Source organism: Leopardus geoffroyi, chromosome C3 (assembly GCF_018350155.1).
Source record: "Leopardus geoffroyi isolate Oge1 chromosome C3, O.geoffroyi_Oge1_pat1.0, whole genome shotgun sequence".
Lineage (NCBI taxonomy): Eukaryota > Metazoa > Chordata > Mammalia > Carnivora > Felidae > Leopardus > Leopardus geoffroyi.
In genome coordinates, this window is record NC_059338.1 from 103,931,396 (window position 1) to 103,947,048 (window position 15,653).

Sequence of the window (15,653 nt, forward strand, 5' to 3'; positions counted from 1 at the left end):
ACACTCTGTTTCTCTCTCCTTCAAAAATAAACAAACATTTAAAAATATATTTTAAAAACTAATAAATACTTAAGAACTGGTATTTACTAGTTTTTGTTTTCAGATTATTTTGTAGGAAATTTGCAAGCTGCAATATTCAGTTGTAGTGTTTTAACCTGTATTTTTGTAAGTAAGAATTCAATTCTAAATATTTGAGAACCTACTAGGTTCAGAGCACAACACGGATGAGTAGAAAAATGAATAAGGCATAATTTCACACGCACTGTACAGTTAGGAGGAAGGCATTGGTGAGTGGAATAAGATGACAAAAATATAAATGGTAGAAAAGCTGTAAAACAAAGTATAGAGGAAAAGTCAAAAGTTAACCTAATCTGATGGGGGGAATGGAAAGACTTTTATTGAACAAGTGCCATTTGAAATCTACAAGTAGAATGTAGACAGGGAAAAGATATTGTAGTTGAAAAAAATAGCCTGGGAAAATGCATAAAAGTAGGGATGCCTAGCATTGCTTGGAGAAGTATCACATACTTCATTTCATCTGGAGCCTAAGATACATATCAAGGGCTAAAAGTTAAAACTTGGAACATGGGGCTAGTGTCTCAGGTCCACGACAGCCGTGTGTCAAGAGTTCTCAGTTAAGTAAGAAATGTTAAGTATTAAAAGGTGACCTTCCGGGAGGGTTTTCTTCCACGTGGTGTGGGATAGATTGGACTTGGGAGAAGCTAATGGCAGAGAGAGGTCCCTTAGGACACTGTTGTAGAGACAGTGACCCTCAGTCCCAGGAGAATTACAAATAATAGATTCAACAAAAGACTTCATATACCCAACAGGTAAGCTAATAGATACACGCAGATGCACAGTATCAAAGTAATCATGCTGCCTCTTTGGCCAGAAAACTTTTGACTACATTGCAGCATAAGAGCTCAGTGAAGAGTCAGAGGTCTTATAAGAACAAGCTATTCCAGAAAGTGTACTGGTTACTCATTCACTCTTTTCCTCATCTAAAAACTAAATGTGTTGAACTTGATGATTACTTTCACCTAAAGTCTCAAACCTCTTATGTTCTTAGGGCTTTAAAGATCTAATACATTTACCTTTTATGGGAATTTCTAATTCACTAAAACTTAGTGATCCAGGCTCCTAGTGAAAGCCCCATGGCTTTTTGCCTTTGTATTCTCAGTGTCAGAATGCTATAGATATCCAATAAATGTTAGTTGGCTAAGCTTTAAAAATGGTCAAATATATTAAGGTTCAGATTTTTTTCATTGTTGATTTAAAAAATTATTTTAGCTTGCCTTTTTAACCTTTTCTGTTCCCCTGTTTTCTCTAACAGGTCATTTGAAACACAGCTGTCAAGAGTGGAAGCAGAACTGCTAAGAAGAGAAGCCCCTCCCTCTTATGGACAGTTGATTGCTCAGGGTTTAATTCCACCAGTTGAAGATTTTCCTGTTTGTTCACCTAATCAGGTATGTTGCAATTTATGATTTCTGTTTCCTAAAATGAATTCTATATTTGTATATATGATAAAGGACCTTTGTCATAATTCTTGTAGTCAAGGATTATTAAATATATGGAGGATTTGAAATTATGTTTCATTGTATTTTAACAAATGCTACAAAATACCAAATGTTTTCATTCTTCTGATTTTGTTATGTGATTCTTAAGCATTTTACTATTTATGATAATTTGGTGCATTAAAATTCAGAAGTAAAGTTTAGTAAGTTATTTTCTGTTTGAACTAAACATCTAGAAGATTTAAGAATGAACGTTAAAATTAATACATTAGTAATCTGCTAGATTAATGAGTTAATAAGTAAAAGTAAATTGCAATGAAGTTAACATTTCTACCTGACTAGAGGGAAAACTTTTGTTCACAGCCAGATTTTACGGTGTTTAAGAATTCATACCGTTTTTTTTAAAACAGTAACTAGTAATATATCAGTAATTAGATTAACTAGTTAACAATAAAAGTAATTGCAATGAAGTTAACATTTCCACCTGACTTCAGGGAAAACTTGACAGCCGGATTTTACACTGTTTAAGAATTCATATCATTTTCTTTAAATAGTAACTCATTATTTTATTAATGTTTCCGAATTCTTTAAAGTTCTATTAACACTATTTTGGGGCTCCTTGGTGGCTCAGTTAGTGAAGCATCAGGTCATGAACTCATGGTTCGTGAGTTTGAGCCTCAGATCCGGTCAGCTTGAGCCCCTCTTCAGGCTCTGCAGTGACAGTGAGGAGCCTGCATGGGATTATCTCTCTCTCCCTCTCTCTTCCTCTCTTTCTGCCCCTTGCTCACTCTCACTCTCTCTCTCTCAGAACTAAATAAATTTAATAAAAAATATAAAAAATTAAAATTAAATAAAGTTCTATTAGCATTTTTTTAAAAACTTCTTTTTCAATGCCTAAAGTATACCAGGGTTCATAAAGACATAAGGGTGTATGCATTTAAAATGTAAATTCATTCAGAAATATTGATAAAAATTGATAAACATTATTTTCCCAGTGATTTAATTCTGTGCAAAATGGAAGACCGTTTTCTTTCTGGTAGATATGATTTCTGACTACAGTCTGTCACCTTTATTTGAGTCTTTTAAGAAATATTGGTGAGAATTTATAGTTTTAAGAACATTTCTCTAGATGTAACTTGCTAAGTAAATAATTCAAAAGTTCCACTGGTCAGAATTTTGTGTGCAAAATAAGAGAAAGCTATATATTCTCAGCCCTGCCAGGTGGAAAGTTTTTGTTTTTTGTTTTTTTTAATTTTTTTTTTCAACGTTTATTTATTTTTGGGACAGAGAGAGACAGAGCATGAACGGGGGAGGGGCAGAGAGAGAGGGAGACACAGAATCGGAAACAGGCTCCAGGCTCTGAGCCATCAGCCCCGAGCCTGACGCGGGGCTCGAACTCACGGACCGCGAGATCGTGACCTGGCTGAAGTCGGACGCTTAACCGACTGCGCCACCCAGGCGCCCCTGGAAAGTTTCTTTTTAGGTAGGAGCTCAAACAATGGTCAGCTCCACCCACCTGGTCTACCATCTGCCATCTGTCACCTACCACCCCTATGCCCTGAAGCTGCCTCCAAGAGTTTAGCTAACTGTGGAGTTAAAGAAAGCACAGTCCACACCAAACAGGTCTCATCTTTACAGAAATTATAAGTTCTGAGGTTCCCAAAATGATTTTCAGTTTTGACTGTTCACTAGATGGACTCAGAACTCACTGAAAGCTCTTATACTCAGGGTTATGGTTAATTACAGGGAAAAGACCTAAATTAATTCAGCCAAAGAATAAGACCCCTGGAACAGGGTTCAGGAGGGTGCCAAACCCAGATCTTCCAGCTGTCCTCTCCCCACAAAGTCGAGACAGTGTTACACTCTCAACACGGGTGTATGACAGTGTGCACAGAATATTGCCAACTAGGGAGCTCGCCCGAGACACAGCCTCCAGAGTTTTTACTGTGGCTCCACCATGCAGGCATGATTAACTGCGCATGTGGCTGATCTCAGTCTCTACCCCCTGCACACTGACTGATCCTGCCGAGTCCAGTGCCCACCCTACATCACACTGCTGGTGTGGCTTAGAGCCTCCACCTTAGACACAGCGTTATCTGTATCTGGCTGGCCCCAGGCCCCAGGCTAGGACACTCCTGTCAGAGATGATGCTGTAAGGGCTCAGAGATCACATCCCAGAAGCAGATGGCAAAGGTCAGACCTCACTCTGAATAACATTTAATTCTTTACTACATACTACACCATTCTTTATTTAGGTTTATAGTTTAGCCTTATGAGGGAATTATACTTAACAAAGTTTTAAAATAAAATATGTTTCTGAATAGTAAGCTAGATTTTATTCCATTTATGAGGTTAAACTTTCAAATTTCAAACTTTTGGTAACACATTATCAATTTGTCATTATCAATTATTATTTTCTTTAAAAAGAAAAAGAATATTCTAAATTCCCATCCCATTCAAAAATAGAAATGCTTTCTGAAGAATGCTTTCTTCTTCATAAACTGAAGAAGTATGTAAAATTATCCCTAAAACATTAGGAATCTAATGTTAAATTAATTTTAATTACACAGACTTTTAACTCTAAATAGAGAACTTCACTATGACGGACTCTAATGTGAAAGTGAGCGTTGTTGATCTCGATGGGTGATAGCTGAATAAAAGGGAAGCTTATCTGAAGAGCATTCTGTTCACTGCTGGGTATAACATAGTACTCACATGAAAGCCTTAGAACTCAAATGCTAAATGGTGAGGACCACATCTATGGAGAAATTCCTTAGGGATGTGAACTGGTTTTTTTGTTTGTTTGTTTGTTTTTTAATATAAAATTAGATACTTCTTAATTGGTGAAAAATCTGACTCATTTGTATAGCAAATCTGTGTATGCCGATCTTCAGATTTCTTATTGACAGTCCATGCCAGATTATTAAATATTCCTATGATCGTAGTTCCTTTGCTTTCTGTGAATTTTATTCCTGAGATTATGTTCAAAAGGCCTATGTGGGACTTACAAGTAAGTTTAATACCCATCTTGAAGAGAGGTGGAGAACGCATGCTATCAAGGGAAACTCTTTTCTTCTGTGAAGGGAAAGGGAGAGCCATTCGTTTTGGCAGGGTGAACTTATAGCATCATTGGAAAGGGAATATGTCAACTCACCATTTTTTCCTGGAAATACTGTATTTTAAATACCAAATGCCACAGATGAAAGCTGTGTTTGTTCCAAGTTTGAATACTCCTTTTTATAACCACTAGATGGAGCTTAAAGACTGTTTATATAAATGTTGTATGTTTTTAAAATAACCCATTAATGTATTCATCTAGGAAAATGAGTAAATTTCCAAAGAATAAGGGTGTGAAAATTTATGCTTAACGCTATGCTGTAGAAAATGAAACCTAATCTTTAAAGATTGAGAAGAGTCCAAATGTCTCAAATACCATTGTGTTGTAGTGCTATAAAAAAATTAATCTTAAACTTTGTTTCCTGTGCTGTATTATAAATTAATTAATTCTCTTATTTATGACAGTATAAATCAATCTTCACTACCCATTCATTCAACAAATCCTTGACAACCAGCTGTGAAATATATATATAACTTTACCATGTTTGGGAAAATTTCAACCTTGTAAATCAAGTCTGACTTGTTCTGTGTTTAAAAACAAGAAAGGCATAAACCAGATAAAGAGCCTAGTTTACATTCCTAGCTAAGGCAGTGTCAAATAATTTTGTCCCTTTGGCACACTTTCAGAATTGGATTACAGCGTCCAGTTTTGAAATAAAATAGTTGTTGTAATTGATATGAAACATCACTCTAAAGTTGTATGTATAAAATGCAGTGTCAGGAAAATCTTAAGTGAGCAATGGTACGAGTTATGGATTAGATTCTGTGGTAGGTGAACCTTTACAGATGAGAGAAGTGAATTCATCTTTCATAGACTCTAACGATGAGCAATAGTGTCTTTACCCACAACACGTTCTTGTTAGAAGCATGTTTTCTGTGTTAATACTTCATTGTTAGCGATCTTAAGATCTCCTCTTATTTTCTGTAGGCTTCTGTTTTGGAAAACCTGAGGCTGGCAGTACGATCTCAGCTTGGATTCACTTCGATCAGGCTTCCAATGGCAGGCAGATCCAGCAATATTTGGAATCGTATTTTTAATTTTGCAAGATCACGTCATTCAGGGTCGTTGGCTTTGGTCTCAGCAGATGGAGATGAGGTTGTCCCTAGTCAGAGTACCAGCAGAGAACCTGAAAGAAGTCATGCTCACAGAAGTTTGTTTTCTGTGGAGTCCGACGACACAGACACAGAAAATGAGAGAAGAGATACGGCAGGAGCATCTGGTGGGGTTGCAGCTCCTTTGCCCCAAAAAGTCCCTCCCACGACAGCAGTAGAAGCAACAGTGGGAGGAAGTGGAAGTTCCTCAACTCAGAGTACCCGAGGTGGTCACACAGATAGTGGAAGGGATGTGACAAGTGTAGAACCCCCAGGTGTGAGTCCTGCGAGGCACCAGCTCACAAGTGCACTAAGTCGTATGACTCAGGGGCTGCGTTGGGTACGTTTTACATTAGGGCGATCAAGCTCCGTAAATCAGAACCAGAGTCCTTTGAGACAGCTTGATAATGGGGCAAATGGAAGAGAAGAAGATGATGATGTTGAAATGCTAATTCCGGTTTCCGATGGAGCTTCAGACTTGGATGTGAATGACTGCTCCAGACCTCTTCTCGATCTTGCCTCGGAGCAAGGACAAGGGTTTAGACAACCATACAGCGCAGCGAACCCTGGAGCGAGGCCAAGTAATCGAGACGGCCCCTGCGTGCGCTGTGGCGTCGTCCACACTGCCCAGATCCCAGACACTTGCTTGGAAGCAACACTGAAAAATGAAACAAGTGATGATGAGGCTTTGTTACTTTGTTAGGTACGGATCACAGCGAGCGAGGCCATGTACGAGTCGGAGCAGCATCCGTTCGTTGTTTTGTAAACTTCACAATTAAACTAGTTTTAATTTAAAAGCAAAAAAGATGCAGGGTGATTTCTTATTATTATATATTAGCCTGCATGGTTAAATTAAACAACTTGTAACTCTATGAACTTTAGAGTTTACTATTTTAGCAGCTAAAATTGCATTATGTATTCATATTGTTCAATAATGTTCTTCCATTCGTTTTAATTGTTTTTATCCTGGTACTGTAGTTCACAGTAGAAGTATGGCTGCTGACTCATTCAACTGTCAGTTTATCTATCCTATGTTAAAACATTTGTTTGTACAAAATAATACCTTCTTCTCATTGAACCCTTTATGCTTTTTGCCATTACATCTTGTAACTTAATATATCACATTTCAAGGTGGTTAATGTACAAAAAAAAAAAAAAAAAGCCCCTTATATTCACCTGAGTTTTTATTTAGGTAACATCTGTCTAAATATTATTGGATTTCATCATAATATGAGCTTTCTCAAAGGGAAAAACCTTTGTCTACAAATTTTTCTCTTACATTTAACATTCTGTGATGTGAAATTTAGGTAGAGTTAGAAAAATTAATGGCAAAAGTGAAACTCTTTTATAGATTTTCTAATGCTGACTTTAATACTCTAATATGGTACAAACCAAATGGTAAAATCCCAAGTCATTTCTTTTTTCATCCCTATTTCGGGACAGAATTAAGCAGATGAAGATATTCTACTATGCATTAAATCTTGAACTTTATAAAAAATGTACAAAAATTGTACAAGATAAGTTCCAACTGGTAATGTCCTTCCCTGGTACAGGGTGATGCTTGTATTGGACCCTAGGGATTTGCACTAACGTCATGTCCAGGTCACAGATGAGTTCAGTGCACAAGCACTATCACTTTCAATACTGTCATTTGCTACCACAATGACTATATATTTCCATAGCTTTGGGGGGGGCGTTTTTATTACAACTTGAAATTGCTTTGCTGGTTTCATATTTATTTGTTGTATTTAAAGACTGCATTATTGTAAGAGTGATTTTCGATATATTTTATTCACTGCGGGGGAGGATCATGCTACACGTCAGAAAGCAAATTACGAAATCATTCAGATCCTCCCCCCTTTTTTAAGTAGAATGAATTGCAAACCCCGCATATTTTTTTATTGTCTATTCTTGTTTATTTATTCTTTAGCTGTCTGTTTTAATAGCTTAATGATTGAGTATGAAATATGTATTTGTGTGTGATTATTGCTATTTATTAAATTTTCAATATTTTGCTGAATGTCATTTTAAAGCATGTTTGAGGTCTTGTGTATTTGTCGTGTTATGCTGTCAGAAAGAACTGACTGAAATGTTTTAATATGTATCGAAAATTAAAAATCACTTTTTTTGTATTGCCTTGAGGTACTTTTTAAATCAGAGTTGCTCTTTATTTTTGTTGCATTTTGGTGCACGTGCAGATTGAGGCCGTAAAATACTGCGCTGTGTCTAGAAGAACATTGAAGGGAAGGCAGTCTTCTTCAGAGTAAGGTGGTAGCTTATACCGGCACTTGAGGGTAAAAATTCCTAAGGAGCTGAATATATTTGCCTTTGAGAAAACTTCTTAATTAATGTTTCTTATAAGATGCAGTAACTCAATTAGTTCTCTTTGTATGATTTTCAGATGCATTTCAGACCCGTATAGAATATTTTCCTAGCAGAATTTGTATCACCAAATTAATCTTATTTAGGTCCTACTAATAATATACTATATTGTATAGGTTTCTTGGTTTTGTTTCCTGGCATTTCTATTTTAATTTCTTTCTATAATCAACTAATACATTTTCCTGGTTCAAACAGTAAAAGGTGAGTCTCTCCCCTTCCCTGACACCCATCTTTTAGTTCCCTTCCAAAGAGACAAGTACCAATACCAAATTCTGTATACCCCTCCAAAGGTACCATGTAAATCCATAAATGTGTCCATATATATATAAATGCCATATATAATAATACAAATTGTAACCTACTATGCATCCTTTGTACTTTTTGTAAGGGAAAAATGTATCTATTTAAGTTTGAATATTAAAACTAAAGTTGGGTATTTCTTTTATTTCAATTTTCCCACTTAAATCACAATCCGGAATTTAAGGCTCCATTTTTTCCCCAGTTAATTTTATCCTGCAGCTCTTTATTAAATAATACATTCTTTCCTTACTATTTGAAATGACACTTTTATCATATAATTTATGTACTACTTGGATATGTTTCTAGACTCCAATTCTATTCTCTTCAATTGATCTACCCTTCTCTCTTTATACTAGCCCTACACTGTTTTAATAACTGTAATGTTTAAATGTTTTAAATATTCTTGCTTATTTTTCCATTTGAACTTTAGAATTGACCTACTCAAGTCTCACAAAACAAGTCCCATTAGTATGTGGGTTTTTTGAACCATTTTTTTTCTTAATGTTTATTTATATTAGAGAGAGACAAAACATGAGCAGGGGAGGGACAGAGAGAAGGAGACACAGATTTTGAAGCAGGCTCCAGGAAACAACGTGTCAGCGCAGAGCCCGACGCGGGACTTGAACTCAAGAACTGAGATTATGATCTGAGTCGAAGTCAGACAACCAACTGAGCCACCCAGGTACCCCTAGACAATTTTAATTTTTATAGATTAACCTAGGGAAATTTGACATCATTATCATGTTAAAGCTTCTGTCTAAATCATGGTACCTATGTAAAAAATGGTGCCCATTCATTCTTTTTGTAGTTGTTTCCTTTAGACATGTTTCGCATTTTACTTTATAGAGATCATCTTCGTTCTTAAGAGTTTATTCTTAGGACTTTCAGTGTTTTTGTTATCAATATTAAGGAAGTCCTTTTTATAATTCAATCTACGTTTAGTATATGTTAAGCCTAATGATTTCTTTACATTAATTTTCTCCACAGCTACCAGACTACCATTTTCTTATAGCTAGCAATATTTTTTTTGTGTGTTCTCTAGTTACATAATCATATTTTCCAGTTTGCATACCTCTTTACATTTTAATTGCATTGTGTAGTACTTCTAGAATAATGTTAAATATATCAGTCAATCACGTTAAGGAGAATCAATTGATCCACCGATCTCTATATTTAAAAAAAAACTTAACCAAGAATGCATGTTGAATTTTATCACATGCCTTTTCACTATGGAGATGATCATATGATTCTTCTCCTTTGATCTTTTAATAGCGTTGAATTTTATTAATATATTTTGTAATTTTGAACCATTCTTGCATTCCTGAAATGAACTACTTGGCCATGTGTATATTTTTAATATATTGCTACGTTATATTTTATTTAGCCTATTTGCAACTGTATTCATCAGTGATATTAGTCTGTAGTTTTTATATGTGTGTGCTGTCTTTAAGAAGTTTGGTTTTTAGTTTTATGCTGGTGAATTTGGAAACTTCCTTTTCCTTTGGTCCAGAACAGCTTAAATTGCATTGGAATATTCTGTTCCTTAAAATTTCAGTGAAATGATCTGATGGATGTTTGGCTAGTAGCTCTTTAACAACTTTGTTGCTATCTTCTGTAGTAATTGGTCTGTGTAGTTTTTATATCTTAGCTGACATCATAAATCTTCCATTTCATCCAAGTTTACAAATTTAGTTGCATAGCGTTGAGCAAAGTTATCTCTTTCTCTTTTGTGCATATGGCTCTCCCTTGTGTATTATGTTTGCCCTATTATCTTCTTAAATAAGATAGCTAACAGTTGACATTTTGAACTTTTTGTTTGTTTCTCCCAGAGTGGTATGTTTTGAATATCTCTGTTCTATAATTTTTCTGTTTTCCAATTAACTGACTTCCACTTTAATAAATTTCCTACTTTTTGCTCTCCTTAGTTCATTTGTTGTTTTTTCCCTGACTCCTTGAGTTAGCACTTCATTCATTCATTTTTATTTTCTAATTATTAATGTAAGATTTAAGGTGTAGACAATTCTGAGCACTGTTTAAGCTGAATTACTTAGATGTATTGGTGTTGTCATGACTCTTATATTCTAGGTATTGTGATATTTCAGTGTTTATTTCTACTTTAATCCAAAAGTTGTTTTATAGAAGAAAATTTTTTTCCTTTTTTCTTTTCTTTGTTCCTTTTTTCCTCAGATAATGGAATTTTGGTGTGAATATTAGTTTTGTTTTCTGATTCTTACATTAATATTCATTTTTATGGCATCAAGATCAGAAAATGTTATATGTATTATTTGGGGAGATTTGAGTTTCTTGTCCTTTCTCATTTTTTTTAAGTGTTCCAGGAACACTGTTAAGTACATTCTCTGTTTATGGATACAGATTTTAGTAGATATTACTCAGATTATCATGACATAGTACTTTGTCTTGCCTTATCAGTCCATCAGTCAGGGCTCCAGGATTAGTTTGGAAGAGACTAGAAACCAAGGAGGCTGTGTTAGGATTCTTTGGGCCAGCAGCCCTGCCTTAGCGCTTGTCATCAGCCGGGACTGAGAACATAAGCATAGGATGAAGGGGAGTCTTTCTACAAGCTCTGGAGTTTCAGTTTCTACCACTGCTACCCCCATCATCCACTGTTCAGCTGGAAATAAATGGGTGAGACAGGTTAAAAGGACAAGGAAAAAGGTACTATACATTCAATTTGCTAGGTATTTGTTGAGTACCTACCACAAACCCATTGATGATGACGGTGATGATAAGAGCTCCATTCTAGCTGCTTGCTGGTTCCTTCACGCCCTTGCCCCTGAACTTCAAGGGAGACAATGACAGCAACTTCATAGGCCCTGTTTTACTTACCCTGTGTAAAAATTGATAGGCAGTAGAGAGGTTGGTTCTTGGAGTAACTGCACCCTTGTTCAGAAATAGCACACAAATTACAAGTTGCATGTGGCTACTACCAGGGGCTGGAAGTTGGCTGATTACATCTTTTTCTGAGGCCCTCAACATTCAAGGTAGAATGAGGCAAAGTAAAATTCGCAGAATTTCAGGGCTGGAAGGAATCTTTTGAAGGGAAGTAACAGATGTAGCTGATTAATCAGGAATGTTTTCCAATTCAATGAAATCTGTATTTTTCCTATGCCTTGTAACATAAGCCATATATGCACACATGGTTTAACCATTATGTGATGTTATGGATTTTTTTTACAGGTCATTCTATTTGACATGTTTTAGCACATACCTGACCTAAATGAGTGTATCCCCATGTTCACACTATCAAAAACCATTTCTAAGAGTCCTTTGCCACCAGCTGTTTTTTTGTCATAGGAAAGAATTCTCAAAGCACATACTTATTTACCCCTTGTTGAATGACTACCATCTGTCAAGCCCATTATATGGATCTTTGGATCCTCACAGTCCTGTGCCAATAGGACAGAAGTCCTAGAAGGACTTAAACTAAGACAATGGGACAAAACTAAGAGTTGACCTTAGTCTTGTCTGCCTCAACAGTTGTCTTTTGAATAAGATGAACCATAGAATGAAGTAATATCAGTAAAGAAAAATACCCATATTCAAATTGGAGCTAACAAACCTGGATTATTATGCAAACTCACTGAGCCTCAGCTTCCTCATTTTAAAATAAGGATAATAGCAGTTACCCCATAAGATTATTGTGAGGAATAAATTAAGATAACATTTGTAAAGGCCTTAGCACATGTTCTGGTCATCTATTGCTGTGTAACAAACTTCTCCCAAACTTTATACTTAAAGCAACCACAAGTCATTCAGTTTGCTCACAAATCAGTAACTTGGGCAGAGCTCAGTACAATTGGTCATCCTGCTCCTTGCATCCACGGAGCTGTAGGATATACTCACAAGAAAAGCTCACCTATATGACTGACAAGTCTGCTGGCTGTTGGCTGGGAGCTCAGCCAGGACACTTGAATCCTGTCCACGTGGGTCTCTCCATGGGGCTGCTTGTGTTGCCTTAAGTATGGAAACTGGGATCTAAGAATGAGTGTCCCAAGGCACCTGCAGAAGCTACAAGGCTTCTTATGACCTAGTCTCAGAAGGCCCAGGATGTCACTTCTGCCGTCTCCTATTGGCCAAACAAATCACTGAAGCCAAACCAGATCCAATAGAGAGAGTGCTAGACCCCACTCTCAATAGTGGACACAGCAAAGAATTTGTGGCATTTGCAATCTACCACAGGACCTGACACATAAACACTAACTTGCCAGTGAATATTTTAAGAATAACAGTGTTACAGTCCCAGGAAGAAGCTCATTTGCCAAAAGGATCAAATCAACTCAGCTCTCCTATCATATGTCAAGTACATCAATTGTCCACATATTGATTACAACTACAAAGGTAAGGGGCGTCAGGGTGGCTCGGTCAATTAAGCAACTGACTTGATTTTGGCTCAGGTTGTGATCTCACATATCATGAGATCAAGCCCCACTTTGGGCTCTGTGCTGACAGCACAGAGCCTGCTTGAGATTCTCTCTCTCTCTCTCTCTCTCTCTCTCTCTCTTTCTCTCTCTCTCGCCTTCTGAAATCTTTACTTTTAAATTTATTAGAGGTGAATGGTGGGTAATCTTTCTCTGACTTATTTTGCTTAGCATAATACACTCTAGTTCCATCCATGTTGTTTCAAATGGCAAGATTTCATTCTTTTTGATTGCCGAATATTCCATTATACACACACACACACACACACACACACGCACACACACACCCCACATCTTCTTTATCCATTCATCAGTCAATGGACATTTGGACTTTTTCCACACTTTGGCTATTGTCGATAGCACTATTATAAACATTGGGGTACATGTGCCCCTTTGAATCAGCACCCCTATATCCTTTGATTGAAAACCTAGTAGTACAATTGCTAGGTCATAGGGTAGTTTTATTTTTTGAAGAACTTCCCTACCGTTTTCCAGAGTGGCTGCACCAGTTTGCATTTCCAACACCAGTGCAAAAGGAGGAGCCTCATTTTAAAGGTTTGGGGAAAGGAAGAGAAAAAGTCTCATATCTCTGAGCAACGGCACAAGCCTTGGTTGGCTTGGCTACCTCGACTTCTGCTTACATGATGCACCGGTCATAGGCTTCTCCATTACCCACAGAGTAATACCTTCCTAACTTTTCGACTGGTTCCTAAATTGGAAATAACAGTGGATTGGAGGATTAAATGAAATATATAAGCAAGTTAGACAGGAGAGGTTAAATGTAGTGTAGTGCTCAATAAGCATAGTTAGGTTGATGGTCAGGTTATCAATAAACTGCTGGCCCTGTTCTCTGCCAAAAGTAACTATCTAAGATTTCATTTGAACAAAAGGTTTTCAGGATTAATAAATTTGGAAACCAGTGCTAGAACATTGTAGGACCAAGTCACCCTATGCTAACCTAGGGCACATACGGTTTATTTAAGATACTGAAATAAATATATTCGCAAAGAATTTACTAAGAGTGACTTCAAATGAAGTTACTGAGATGTCAACTAGGGTAGATCTTCCCATGTGCTGAAAGAAGGCTCAAGCCCTAAGAAGCTTAACGTTTTCCTAAAAGTGACATGGAAGCTTTACTAGGGACAAATAGAGTGAGCTGGAAAAGCATGGGCTTTGGAGTCTGACACATCACAGTCTGAATCCTAACTCTGCTGCTAAAGAGTTTTAGAACTGAATACATCATCTGATCTCAGCCAGCCGTGCTGTCTCATCTGGAACATGGGATAATACCTACCCTTAAGAGTTACTACTATAAGGATTAAACAAAAGAAAAAGAAAAAAAAGAAAAGAAAAAAAAAAAAAAGACTATGCAGAAGACTTTCCCAGAGCATAAGAGGTTGAAAATACATTTTAGTTGTCAATATTACAGATTCATTTTCCAAATTAATACCTTTGTTTTGTTCTTCCCTCCACCATGTGTTATGTGTTCTGTATATTAGTAGAGCTTCTCAAAAGAGCAGATTTACAACAGCCACGGTCCTATTTTCTTGATTACAGGGCCACTTATGTCTGCATCTCAATGAAAAGTGGTATCTTGGCAGAGACATCTATTTTACAAAGGCCAAAGTGAAGAATTTCCACAGGGCCCTGACCAGGAAAGATGTGGCTACATGCTATGGACTTAGTAACATGCATTGAGCTAATATAAATAGTATAAATAACAGGCTTTCAGGGAAATTATTTGTATCCAGAAACTATGGTAATAAGCAACATATAAATAATATTCTAAAACTTTTTTCATTTTCACTACAATAGGATCATGTATATTTCCCTTATCTGCTGAGCCCTGATTTTAAAGAACATAGAAATTTCTGAGGCGCCCGAGTGGCTCAGTCAGTTAAGTGTCCCAACTCTTGGTATCAGTCAGGTCATGATCTCACGGTTTTGTGGGTTTGAGCCCCATATTGGGCTCTGCACTGGCCCCACAGAGCCTGCTTGGGATTCTCTGTCTCCCTCTCTCTCTACCCCTCTCCCACTCTCACTGTGTCTCTCAAAATAAAGAAATAAAAAAAAAGAACATTGAAATTTCTTTTGGCTTTTAGATTTAGTTTTTCCAAGCCTGACTTAAATACAGACTTTGTATTGGTTATTATGCATCGTATGAGTGTTAACATCATTGTGTTCCTATTGGTTTCCTTTGGCTGGATTTGCATTATTACTGTTTTTTATGGAGATTTCACCATACAATATAATTTCCATTCCTCTAGCTCATGAGTTGCCATTAGAATTGTTTGCCAAGTGTGCAAAGTGATTTTTTGTAACCATTTTCTTGAATGGAGTGAGTAAAAATAAGCATCCATGTGTTGAGTACTTCCTGAGCACCAACGGTCGTACTAGATGCCTTATGTACATCATTTCTAATCCTCAGAACATGTCTGGGTGGTAGATATTGTCCTCTGAAGCAGCAGTATCGGCAGCAGCAATAATACCTTTGTCATTGATGTTGGAAGGAGTATAATTCTTGGAACACAAACTAATTCTTAACTACATGTTCACACAGAGAATAATGGAGAAATTTTACTTTATATTTAAGATTTTATTACAGTCACATTGTGAGCATTTCTGTTTTCTTTGGAACCATATTTGCTTTATTAAAAAATAACAAAAAGATTAGGGGTTCCTGGGTGACTCAGTTGGTTAAGCATCTGACTCTTGGTTTCAGCTCAGGTCATGATGTCATGGTTTGTGAGTCTGAGCCCTGCATCAGGCTCCACGCTGACAGCGCAGAGCTTGCTTAGGATTCTCTCTC

The 15,653-nt window shown here is 36.7% G+C and overlaps 1 protein-coding gene across 2 annotated transcripts in view; it reads left to right on the forward strand.

Moving 5' to 3' along the window:
- Nucleotides 1-7,855, forward strand: part of LRP12 (LDL receptor related protein 12) — a 75,174-nt gene extending 67,319 nt beyond the window's left edge. For both annotated transcript variants that reach the window (XM_045453927.1, XM_045453928.1), the window contains 2 exons: nucleotides 1,334-1,466; nucleotides 5,560-7,855. In XM_045453927.1, the coding sequence (XP_045309883.1) occupies nucleotides 1,334-1,466; nucleotides 5,560-6,426 (1,000 nt within the window). In that variant the 3' untranslated portion in view covers nucleotides 6,427-7,855. The remainder of the gene's footprint in view (nucleotides 1-1,333; nucleotides 1,467-5,559) is intronic.
- Nucleotides 7,856-15,653: the final 7,798 nt, after the last annotated feature.